Source organism: Lepisosteus platostomus, chromosome 9, assembly GCF_059453375.1.
Source record: "Lepisosteus platostomus isolate fLepPlt1 chromosome 9, fLepPlt1.hap1, whole genome shotgun sequence".
NCBI lineage: Eukaryota > Metazoa > Chordata > Actinopteri > Semionotiformes > Lepisosteidae > Lepisosteus > Lepisosteus platostomus.
The window spans coordinates 4,033,943-4,047,026 of NC_142619.1; the positions used below are offsets into that span (position 1 = coordinate 4,033,943).

Genomic DNA, 13,084 nt, shown 5'->3' on the forward strand with positions numbered 1-13,084 from the left:
CTCAATGGAGCACCAAGAAACAGTCTCTACTGCACCCTAGTGGTCACACAGTGCTCAGTTCGTTTCTTCAGTGTCCTGTAATTCTGCTATGTACTGTGCTGTAAATACTAAACTACAAGTCAAATTCTTAATTTTTGAGAAGGCAAGTCCTCCAAAGCTAATGCAATACCCATTTGGGTCTATTAATATGACAGATTCTCCATCAACCAATGTATGCACAGTGGTATTCTTTACAGACTAAATGATTGCAATCGCTTTCTCATAAATATCCTTTGCAGAAATCACACATCTCCTGAAAACATATCAATAACTGGAACTATCTACATGTGAAAGAGCTCAGATCAACAGTTGGTAAAAGGTGACAACTTTTAGCTCATCTATGAATACAGTGTAGCCATTTTAACCTGTTCAAAAGAACATCAAAGGCAGAACTCCAGGATTTCATTACTGCAGCATTGGGAATATTGGGTCATTTGGACCAGTTTAGCACTGATGTGTGATTATCAGAGTAAAAGAAGAGTAAAATGCAACAAAGACCCATCATGTCAAAGTAAAAGGATGGTAAGCAATAGGGAACTCTGGCAAAACATGATTCAGTCTGTTGGAAATCAAGGCAAATGCATGGTAAAGCTGTAAACAATTTTGCACATTTACCATGCTAGAATTTCATGCTGGAAACATCACAAGAAAAATGACCGTAACTGATCGTTCCAGTCTCATCTGGGTACAGAGGGTAAATCTACCGCAGCACATGGAGAAGGAGCTTCCTGGTTTTTAAGCGGTCACCCAACCTCAGGTGACTAATGGGCGGTACACCAGTTCTCATAGCATTCTGGGTGATGTAGTACCAACAGGAACCGCCATCTTGTTTGGACCTGCCATTCCCTCACACCAGATAGATTTTTTTAATTACTCAGTAAGGCTTTCAAAGTTTAAAAAAAAAAAAAAGATGTGTAGCAGCCAAATGGGTACACACAACCATTATTCCTGAGATATATGGACATCTTGGACAATAGATTTTGCTTGAAACGTAGTACGTCAGTGCTTGATACTGTAAGTCCCTACAGTGCTCTGGTGATGAAACATTTCACTATGTTTAAGAACATATTGTACAGTGCTCTCCAGAACTATTGGAATGGCAAAGTTATTTTATTTCTGCTTAACAGTTCATTACTTTGCATTCATGATCACAAGATTAATGTGATGGACAAGTACAATAAAATGTGTGTTTTGTTTGCGGGTAATTCCATGCATACAGCACATTTGATCACATTCAAACAATACGCAACCACAAATAGCTTCCAGAATAATCTAAAGTAATCATCATTCCCTGAGGCCTGCTGTTGACAAAGGTGCTAAAAGTGACCTTGCCTACTACACTAGATAGCGTTGTCACATTTATTTCAAAGTGGCAAGATGGGGCCAAGATAGAATCTCAAGACACTCGTTCAGCAAGTGAACCTTTTCTTATCATTCGTCTATCAGTTGTATCAAACATCTACAAGCATGCTTCTGAAAACTGAACACATCACTACCAAAAACAGATGGCACATAGAAAAAATGTGAAGATTTCTTTATCAATAGAATTTTGGGCTTCGATAATGTTCTTTAGTAACATACCTCTGCATCTCCCCTAAATGTGACTTGGGAGTTAGAAATGGACATTTAATTTAGAAATCCAAGCTCATAGGTATATGAAACGAGGTCAAAAGTGTAACTACAGACAGTAGATATCTGAATATGATCCCCCCTGGGTTCTTAGAAGAAACTGCTGGAGTGGATCCAGGGATCAGTTAGATGCTCACAATTTAAGAGGCTAGATGGGCTTTCTTACGCCCCAGGTGAAATATTGGGAGACAATTTCAATGTCATAACTGTGTATGTGAAATATTTACAGAACATTCTCATTGCTTTTTGAGACAAAATAACAGAACTTTGAGTCTATGATTCAAAAATGCCACCAAATCAACTTTTGTTAGCACAATGGCACAACGGCACTACAGAACACCCCCTCCCGGTGTTTTGTGAACCAATCATAATCAGGGTGGGCCACTATATTTCAGTAAACTGCTGTTAAGTCAACAGGGGATTTTTCTGATCTATGACAAAAGCACAGTGTGCTTTGATACGCATAAAGTGAACAAAGATAATCATGGAGCCTTAATAGCAAATACCTGTTTCACTTTATCATTCGAATCTTGTAAAAACGGTTGTAAACATCTCCACACCAATTGCGCCACATGCGTTTTCTCGGTTTTAGAAAAAATAAACCACACAATCCATCTGCCACTAGCTCCTCTTTCAGGCTAATAATTTACTGAGTGCAGATGTTCACCTCTGTGTCTTGAATTCTACAAGCTTTTACTGCTGAGCATAACAGAAACTGCACTGCTAGCTCTATCATCGGACTAAGACAGGCACTCACCGGCACACTGCCTTCCGACTGTGCCTTTGACACTCGCAAATCACCAGCAATTTTCCATGACTTTTAAGGCGCCTGCGTTACATGGCCATGATGTTTCCTGTCAGTGGCTGCATGAATGAGGTCATCACTACTCTGCAGACAAGGGACGATACGATTACTCCGTGTAAACCGAACCCGTTAAAGCATGGCAGACTAAGTAATGATGGCATTCACTGGATGCAGAATTAAAAACTGAAAAGGATAATACAGCTCCAAAAGATCATTTCGTAGTGGTCACCATTTCCCAACTGGACATCAGTCAGGGAGACACCCTGAGGCTGGACTGGCTGACCACAGGGGCTGCTAGTTTCTGTACATTCCAGAGAGAAGGGAAGGACAATCTGTGACGGACTTGAATGTTTCCCCAAGAACTCCAGGACTCCACCCCCTTGGGGACCAAAAATACAACCGGAGTAGCATCCTAAGTGACAACTGTCTGGAAACTAGAGAGTTTAACTTACTCCTGAGTTCCTCAGCTCCTTTTTAGGCTTAGCCCATTCTATAAAGAGGTAAGGGCATTGCAATTCAGTTCCTGTGAATTTTTCACTGTCATGCTATAGTATCATTGCCTACCCACACACACACTACACTAATAGCGGTTGGAAGTTTTCAATGGTCTCAGTATTTGATGGGTGCAAAAAAAAGATGCAGGTTGACTTCACTTTTCTTATAACTGTAGGATCCAGGCAGAGCCCACTGCTCTCACACTGCATCAAGAATCACAGGGTCCACTAGGATAAAATTCACATTTTTTGGTAATTAGGAACACATCCTTTCAATCAGCTGACATCATATTGACCTAATGTCACATAGGGCACCAAATTCCCCTGAATGCTACTTTGACACAGATGTATATTGAAGGATGAAGGATGTTAACATTCTTTAATGTATTCATGTCATGCAGAACATACTTCAATGACAAAATGTATTCCACAGATTGAGTGAGAAACTGTCCTATACCCTTGTAGCAACCACCCATACAATAGTCCTGTTAAATGATGACGTGTCCATCTCTGGTGCAATATTGTTTCTATCCCATCAGCTTCACAGGGTTTTATGCCACAACGGGTTTCTGCTTTCCGAATCTTCATATGAGTATTATTTTAAATCTAACAGGGGAAAGAACCCTAACAATGTAACAGCAAGAAGGAAGGATGGCGTAAAAGGCAAGGTCAAAGTTAAACAAGAGAAGATTCACGGCACCAGCTGACACCGGACACTTTCAGAAGCCACTGGCTCTTGCCGTTTTCCCATCCTGTTGTGTCAAACAGCCCCACAGTGGAAAAGAAAAAAAACAGCCGTGAGAAAGGCGAAGCTGGCCGAGACTCCAATATAAAAGCATGCCCAGCGCGGGTGACCAAGCGTTTACAGTAGCTGCGCAGATGAGCGAAAGAGCAAAGCCAAAGCATGCAGTCAGCTTAGTTACCGAGCTCTCTCCTCCCATGGCAGACAGGACCTTTTGCCTCCATTTTTCCTTGCCTGAACCTCCATTCTCCTCCTCTTTGCTAGGCTGCAACATACATATAAAATATTAACAATCAATTACTTGAGTTGCAGTGTGACAGGCTGGTTAAAAGACCACTGGCAGCGCAGTGTCACACTGCAACAATACATCACTTCATGACACTTTTTATGCTGCTGGTTAAAATGCCGCATTCTGGGGAAATGAGTATTAATATTGGAGAGCGAAATGTTGAACATCAAAAGAAACATCAATAAGAACTGCGACAGGTTAACTGGAAAATGACAAAACCTTCTTTGTGTAGAGGGTGCACAAAAAACATTTTATTGAGAATTTATTAACCAGACATGACATTTATTAGATTGATTTACATTTGCCACCAAGGGGTTGAACCATAAGAGGTGTCCTGTGAAAGTGATTAGCTAGAAATGTTTGTGACCACCACTTTACACCCAGGTGCTGATGCTGTTTAGTTGGGTCCTGTCCCATTCTTTTCCGGAGAAGCATGTGTCTGATCACTGGGCACTAAGCCCTAAATGCCACATCATCTCCCAGTCTGGTGAAGGAAGCATTCACTCATCACGTTCTCATCTCACAAAAAAGCCTCCTTTACATGAGCATTATAGTGGTATGCAGTGTCTGACTGCAGGATAGGCTACATTTGACATCCCAGGTCTTGATCCATATACAGTAGTGCTGTGGAGTTACTGTACTAGGCTGCCATCAGTCATTAGCTACTAGACACCCCTAGCCAGATCCTCAAAACTGGAACGCTCTGTCAGTCTGGCCAAGGTGGGATGGCTCATGGCCTCACAGGTCACGCTTCTCATCTCAAATCAGAGCATTTGTTTCAGTTATACTGTACATAAAAGTACTCAATTGTTAAACGATCGAAGATGGCTTGGAGGTAGGGGTTTGTTATTATTGTTAGCCAACTGTCCGTTTTTAATCATATTATACGGGATTGAGTTCTGACGGAGAAACATTGTTAAATGTTGTTTTGTATCATGATAAAAGTACTGCTGCTGTATTGTACTATTTAACCTTTATTGCCCCCTTATGTTATACTCATACTGTATGTTATGAGCTTTTGTAGTGTAAGACAAATTCTCTTAAGGGTATTAAAGGTTAATTTAATTGATTAATTCAATTCAATCAAGTCTTCTTACTCTGTTGCAGCCATATCTACCAGCAGCCATATCACCCTGCAACTCACAACTGGCAACCCACTGAAGCTAAGCAGGTGTGAGCCTGGTCAGTACCTGGATGGGAGGCCTCCTGGGAAAAACTAAGGTTGCTGCTGGAAGAGGTGTTAGTGGGGCCAGCAGGGGGCGCTCACCCTGCGGTCCATGTGGGTCCTAATGCCCCAGTATAGTGACGGGGACACTATACTGTAAACAGGCGCCGTCCTTCGGATGAGACGTAAAACTGAGGTCCTGACTCTCTGTGGTCATTAAAAATCCCAGGGCGCTTCTCGAAAAGAGTAGGGGTGTAACCCCGGTGTCCTGGCCAAATTTCCAATTGGCCCTTACTAATCATGGCCTCCTAATAATCCCCCTCTATGAATTGGCTACATTACTCTGCTCTCCTCCCCACTGATAGCTGATGTGTGGTGAGCGTTCTGGCGCACTATGGCTGCCGTCGCATCATCCAGGTGGGGCTACACATTGGTGGTGGTGGAGGGGAGTCCCCATTACCTGTAAAGCGCTTTGAGTGGAGTGTCCAGAAAAGCGCTATATAAGTGTAAGTAATAATTATTATTGAAGGCCAGACACCACAAAATCTTTCTTTTTACTTCTATTTTGTGTGTGAGATCCGTTAATTGTATAGCACTTTGTGTTACCCTGAAGTAATCATAGAAAAAAAACTTGATGATGTCTTCAAGACATTTCACGTTAACATTTCTTCATACACAGCAAAAAAAAAAACATTACTATTTAAGGAACCTTACGTCGAATATCTGAAAAATTAAACAAGCATTACATTCAGCTGGTGAGACACCAGTTTTCCCACAATCAGAAATGATCCATTCCTGAAAATGTGTGCCTTTCACTTCTGCGGCTGTTTGAAGCACACATCAGAGGTAATGGCTTAATCTCTAAATAAGGGCAGAAGAACTGGAGTTACCAACTATTCTAGGGTGTCCCAACATTTGGTCTTGAAGGAATATTGTGTGTTCTGTGTTCTGATCCAGCTCGGTTCTCAGTGACAGGAAAATTCTTTGGAGCATTTTTGGAAAACTGCTTTCAGTTCCTAAAAAGGTACAGTAAAACGTGGTTTGTGACAGGGATCACCGCCATACCAGTTTCAGAACTAGTAGAATCTGGCATCACGCAAGGATTATTCCATGATCAGGGCTGGATCACATGGAGAAATCATGAGTAAGTCTGTACATAGCTCACACAGAGATGGCCACTTCTCCAATTCTAACACAGTGTCATTTGCCAGACACTGATGGTCATTTACTTTTTGGGAAATACACATCTGAATCTTAGCGCACACTCACTAATTACATCCAACGCACTGTAATTTTACATGTATGCAAAACCTTACTTTGAGACTATAATTATATTGTAATTAATCTGTCATTTGTCTGCCATTGCTGAATCTTATCTACAGTAGAACACTTTGCACTGTCCAAGAGTATTGATTAGTCTATCTAATCAGATTCATATCGTAATTCTGTGTATTGAAGAAGCCTTATGAGCTGCAAATCTTTTCCCTGATTGTGCAATGAACGGCAAAAGGCATCAGTACTGTACCTAATGAACACATCAAGAAAAGAACCCACCAGCTACTGTACAGCACATGCACCGATGCACTGGGATACCTCAAGAAGATACTTATGAGGACCAGTGTTAGGACAACAGTCACTGATCTGGGAGGAGGTTGACCCCAGTAAATAAGAGATGGAAACTTGCAACTCTAAGAGATGATCAGGTTCCAGCACCACTACAAGTCACTTAATTACAGGACAGAGTTCAAGAAGCCAATGGGCGAGCAGCAAAGGAAATTAATTTTGATGGATGACCTGTACTAACTGTAAGCACTTCGTTTACCAACGTGAAAAGTATATTGAGTGTTTTTTGTTATATGTTGGATGGTTTCAGTCCTCCATGTGTCAAGAACCCTGTATTTTTAATCCCAAAAAAATTCAGACTTAAAACCATTCTTCATAAAAAACAGAGCAATGCGAGTCAGAGGACATGAGGAAAATTAAGGTAGTATTTTGCACAGTATGGATGGGGGGCCTGGAGCTACTGTAGGTGCCCAGTCCTGCTCTTGAAGCAGAGATCCTGGTTTCTGTTAAGAAACAGCTGTATGAGATCCTTAGATCACATTGCTAGTTCTGCTGTATGTGAAACAAATGATCTAGTGAGCTAATGACCTCCCCAGTTGGTGCCTATTTACCTCAAATATTGTATTTCCTGTGTCTTAGCGTCTAGTTCTGATATTGCTTCTTTTAATGGCCTGGGCCTTCTTGTAATTTGGATTTTTTTTCCCTTTGCAGACTAAACCTCCTAGAGTCTAGAGTCCATCAACTTTCAATTTAATGGCCAAATAGTGCAGATGTTGATTACTGTTGATTCCTGGGATGAACAGTTTTCTCTGTTGCAAAAAAAAACATTTCTTGAATTTTTAGTATGTGAATTGCAACGTTTTCTTCCTGCATTGCTATTTTGAACTACTTTTGGCACTATTTTTCAAGATTCTTTACTGGTTTGTTGCATGTTTGCAGCACAAATGAGAACACTTCCACCCTCTTTTCTGTTGTTTATAGTTTTGACTATTATTTTTGATATCCCAGTCTCATCACTGCTGTAAGCACACCTCAAAATACTCATTAACAAGTTTTCATTTCCCTCTTGCTTTTACAGAAACTTGAGTCATTGAATTCGACAGAAACATTAAAAGGATTTAACTACTCCCTCTACTGGCATCTGGGGAAAAAAAACACTCAAATATTTCAGTTCACAACGTGGCAGTGTTGTTCAGTCAAATTCTTATATTAATTAAAGAATCTGACAAAGATAAAGGGACAGCACGCTTAAAACTTTGGATTTCACTTGCCTGGCTGAGGAAATGACAGTGTTGCTCAGTGATCCCTTATGAGGAATGAACCAGGGAGACCTGCTGCGATGGTATTGTTGGGTTGTATTAGTGCTATGAGGATTCTGTTCAATAACATCACTGTCTCTCCTATTTTGTCACTCTCACTATACTGTTATTATTTCTCTTGTTGTGTATCCTTTTGAATACATAAAAGCTTAACACTAAAAATCCCAAAATAATAACAGTCAAAAGTGATGTAGCCTGTATTGCTAAATGCAGAAAACTATTTAACATATGTGGCATAATGCTTTAATGAACTCAGATAAATAGCAAGCAGATTGTATCCAGTGATGATTTTTGTTACAGTTTTATCTTGAAAGTAAAAGCACTTGCCTTATATTTGTTTTACAGAATCAAACTTTGCCGAGACTCAATACAGTTACGGAAGCTTATCACCATGGAGAAAAAAAAATACTGTTTGCATTTAAACAAGAAACTGTTGTGCATTTAAAAGATGAATTTTTTGTGTAGTAGTGACAGTGACACATTTAAACCATGAATGCTCACTGACAAGGTGTTCTTTTTATATACAAAACATGGTAGACATGTTCCTTTCGATTAATTCTTCTGCATAAAGAGAAGTATGACGACATTCTTCCGTTGTTAAAGTCAATGCCACTTTGCATGAAACAATATTATTGCACATGTAATGCAATATAGTAGGCAATTTGGCTAAAAACATAACTAAGTTATGTAGTATAAATGCAAGAAGGATCTTGTTTTAATACAATGTTATCTTGAATGAACGCAAAAGGTTTCTCGTTTAAACGCAAAAATAAATTCTCTTGATGTTAACGAGCTTCCATAGTAGTTGTTTTTACTGATATTAATATTTTTTAACCCAAGATATTCAGCTACCTTTCCCTAATGCAATATAGGAGGCTCGTTATTTTGACATATATTTGACAGGTCACAGGAATAGCAGATTCATACTATAGTTTTCTCTCAGACACACTGTTACATTGAATTTAAATATTTGTGATTTGAATCTGGGCAGAAACACACCCAGTGGTCAGCAGTAGTCAGCATGGAGATTGTATGTTTTTCCCGTGTTGGCATGTGTTTCCTCTATGTTCTTCAATTTCTTCCCTCAGTCCAAGAACATACTGGTGGGATAATTAGCCCTAGTGTTAAGTGTGTGTCTGCCCTGCGATGGACTGCCATCCAGTCCAGGGTGTACCCTACCTTGCGCTCATTAGTTGCCAGGATAAACTCCTGCTCCCCCATGACCCTGTACTTGTGTTCTCTCAAATTGACTACTCTAAGGCTCTACTCACTGGGGTATCTAAATCGACTCTGAACAAACTGCAGTATGTCCACAATTCAGCAGCCAGAATCCTGACCAGGTCTAGTGCAAGTGATCACATTACTCCTGTCCTGGAGTCCTTGCACTGGCTTCTTGCTCATTGCTCACCTATAAGGCTCTGCATGGCTTGGCACCTCAGTAGCTGTGTGAACTATTATCGCCCTACTCCCCATCTCGCAACCTTCGCTCTTGTAATTCTGGTCTCCTAACTGTCCCCCAAGCCTGTCTACATTGTGTGGGTAACAGGGCCTTCTCCTGTTATGGCCCCAAGCTTTGGAACTCTCTCCCCAAGGATATCAGAGAGTCACCTTCTTTGAACTCCTTCAAATCCTGACTCAAAAACGTCTTCTTTAGAAGAGCCTTTAATTAACTGGTTCCATTCTTCACCCCTCTGCTTTTCTTAGTACCACCATCCACGGTCTCCTCTGTATATTGTAATCGTGTTTTTTCTTGTGTATTCTTTTAAGTTATTGCTGTTGACATTCTGTAAAGCGCTTTGAGAAGCCACCTTTAAAGGTGCTCCTGTATATAAAACAAAGTTTATTATTATTATTAGATAAAGTGGATATAAAATGGATGGATGATCTTATGCTATTAAGCGCCACTGCTGTATAATGAGGTTATACAACACTCTTGCTGCTGCCTCCCTGGTTCATTCCTCATGAGGGTAGGTGGTTGTGACAGTGTTGACCTTTGGCAGGATCTGTCATATCCTCAGATAAACGACAAAAATGAATCCCAATATATTAGGTATTAGACACCCTAATATCCATCTGTTTGTTTTGTCATTAGAATTTGACCGAATGCTGAAGGTGTTTTAAGTGCACATTCTCCTTAATTACCATGGGAGTCCACGGGAACTTGTTTTACAAGTTTTCCTGAAGTAATCCCCTGGGTTTGATTTGTAAATAACTTCCAGGATTCTGGGAATGCCCAACACCATCGGAGGTCATGGACTATTCAGAAGGTACAGTATATAACAGACCATCGGCTCATCACAACACAATTTAGTTGTAGGTCTACTGCATGTGGCCATTTATGCATGCTTCGGCGATTCGTGGAAAAGCAAAAGCAAAATAAAAACATTTCATTACATACTTGGGCTTTCGCGTTTAATTGAATATGGTAACATAGCGCATTCTTCATTCCAGGTATCATCAGAGTGTTATAGCATATGAGGTACAGTATGTTATTCTGCAAGAAATGAATAAGAACCATCTGTACAGTCAAGGTTCTGTCAACTGTGTCAAATGTTCTCTCACCCTGCATACAAAGTTAACCTTGTTTAATTATCTTACCTCACTTTTGTTCTTCCTTTTACTCCTCCTCTTCTTCTGCCTTTTCTGAAGCAGCTTGGTTTCGTATTTTGGTCGTGGATGTTCCTGAAGAAAATAACAAAACAATATTTAGAATTCAAGGAAGAGGTACAAGCATGTCCTCTTGGGGTTACACAGGGGTACAGAGTTTCTAGCTACTCACAGCATTTCAACACATGAGAACGGACAACCGGAGTCATATTCACCACTGAAACCAGTTTACAAACGAGACAACGTCAGAACAGGTTCAAAAGCACGAAACTGTGGTACAAATAGATACTGTGAAACGAAAATGCAAAAGAAAAAGCCCAAACCTTCACCCGGTCCTTGTTGTAAAGACGGCATATTAAAAGAGAAAACAAACAGTTTAAAGTAAATCTAAAAAGCAAGACGGCATTAACAAGCTGCAAAAATATTTTGCCCCTGCCATGCTTTTGGTAAAGAAAAAAAAAAAAGATGTTACCCTGCTGAAAAATGATCATTTGATTCTATTTCTCTGCAGTACTGTACCATTGCCAGCACCGGTTGTGCTGGGTACAACCCCCTTGAATGGCACAATTTAGAATAGGGCATCAGATCTAATCTGCATGTTACTGGGAGGTGGGTGGCAATCGGAGATTATGGTGAAATCCCCTCAGCCAATGTAGCGAGAACATGCAAACTTCACACAGACAGGTGCACTAGTTACAATCAAACCCAGGACACTAGATCTCTGGGGCAGTAATGCCAACTCCCGTGCCTTCGTGCGGCCAGCTGACAAGCCTGTACATTAATTTTGCCGAGGTTGTTGCTCAGTGGGTTTATCTCCATGCAACTGTGCTTTCTAATCGTTTCAGATAAAAACTGTAATGCAGGTGGACACCAGGTGAAAACACAGGCATCCCCACAAGACTAAAAAGACACTGAGCTCCAGATATACAGGTCTATGTATTTCCTCAGCGTTTTCTGAATCGTAAAGGTGGCAGCAGTCCTTCTGTGACAGGGTTCTGAAGTATTAAAAAAACATCAATCCAGGTGGTTTCTGTGTTGAGCAGCTCCCCTCAGATGCAGGTTTGTAAAAGATGATCAGCCTCGGTTGTCATTTCTTCCTTTCAGCAAAACATATCCCTCAGTCACTTACCACTCAGTCCACCTCACATGAAATGATCTAGCCTGAAGGAGCTCTATTGAAACCACAATCTAGGTGGTTGCCTGGGCTCAGGTACGCATTCTGGATTTATTTCCTTCTACAGAGCCACAGGTCTTTCTGTTCATGCGAAGTCACCCATATTATTACCCACTGTCCCCTGCCTGACTGGCAAACATCAGAAAAGCACCTTTCTTGACTCTCGGTAAATTATAGCTCCAATCTATTTTAGTGAATAATTGCTGAGTTTCACAGTGTGAATGAATAAATAGGATCTGGAAACAAAACAGGACATGATGTGATTTTGTCACGGCAAGAGTGAGACTTTTACCATTAACACCTTAACATAAAAAAATCATGGGACAGAAATCTCCCAGAAACAACCCAAGAGCCATCTGCTTAAAACCATGGCAAAGACTGAAGCAGATTTCAGCTCGTTTACATAGTAATGCCTGCCTTTGTAACTCTATGTCTACAATACTGCACTTTGCTTTTAGTTTCTACCCCAGTGCTTCCCAAGTTCAAGGGGGCTACACAAAGCAGCTGAAAAAAATGATGCTGTAGTTAAATTAAAGGATACTGCTCTCCATAAATTAACGAGGTTGTGTAAAACCACTGGCCAAAACCTTAGTAGTTCACATTTTCTCCAAGCAGTTATCAGCTTTGGTATACTTATTTATTTTCTGCCAGTTTTCCTGCACGACAGCGGGTTCAGGACTGCTGTACGAGTCCACCTCTAAGGTCAGTGGACTTACCTCTTCCTCTTCCAAGCCAGTCAAATCCCAGCGATAGCTCAACCTCATCTGCCTGCGCTTCCAGTGCTCCAGAAACATGGCGGCTGCAGGAAAAAATGAGGACATGGCTAATGTCAAGGATTAACCTGCGCCGGCCGTATTGTTTGAGCCTGCTTGGCTCGGGAGCACAATGGGAGCACGGACCTGCTACCCAACACTCATCCCAAAGCTGAACAACACAATGAGGACAAAGGGTCACTGGTGGAAATTAAGATGATTACAAGGGTTTCTGGAAAACAAGTGACTCAGCCACACTGAAGAAGATTTTGGGATTAATTACTAGCATTCAAATAAATGGGATACGACAGGCAGCCTGCTGTCATTTTTATCCTCCACTTCTTGTTTTCCGAGATCCATGCAATATTTTCTCAGGTAGGCTCTTGGCATGATTGGTTTGCTCAGTGCGAATTGGATTTAGTCGGGGTTTGAAAAATTTGTTTCTTTCCTCCTGCCGTTCTGCAGCTTTGGGTTTATGTCCAGATGGATAGAAAAAAAGCGTCCGT

General features: G+C 40.9%; 1 protein-coding gene across 6 annotated transcripts in view; it reads right to left on the minus strand.

The window, feature by feature from the left end:
- ano2b (anoctamin 2b) overlaps window positions 1-13,084 on the minus strand; it is a 124,968-nt gene that overhangs the window by 67,390 nt on the left and 44,494 nt on the right. For 2 of the 6 annotated variants that reach the window (XM_088646434.1, XM_088646439.1), the window contains 4 exons: window positions 12,543-12,625; window positions 10,976-10,987; window positions 10,644-10,727; window positions 3,891-3,974 (listed from right to left, as the gene is read on the minus strand). In XM_088646434.1, coding sequence (XP_088502560.1) covers window positions 3,891-3,974; window positions 10,644-10,727; window positions 10,976-10,987; window positions 12,543-12,625 — 263 coding nt within the window. The remainder of the gene's footprint in view (window positions 1-3,890; window positions 3,975-10,643; window positions 10,728-10,975; window positions 10,988-12,542; window positions 12,626-13,084) is intronic. The other 4 variants (XM_088646435.1, XM_088646440.1, XM_088646436.1 and 1 more) reach the window with 3 other exon arrangements.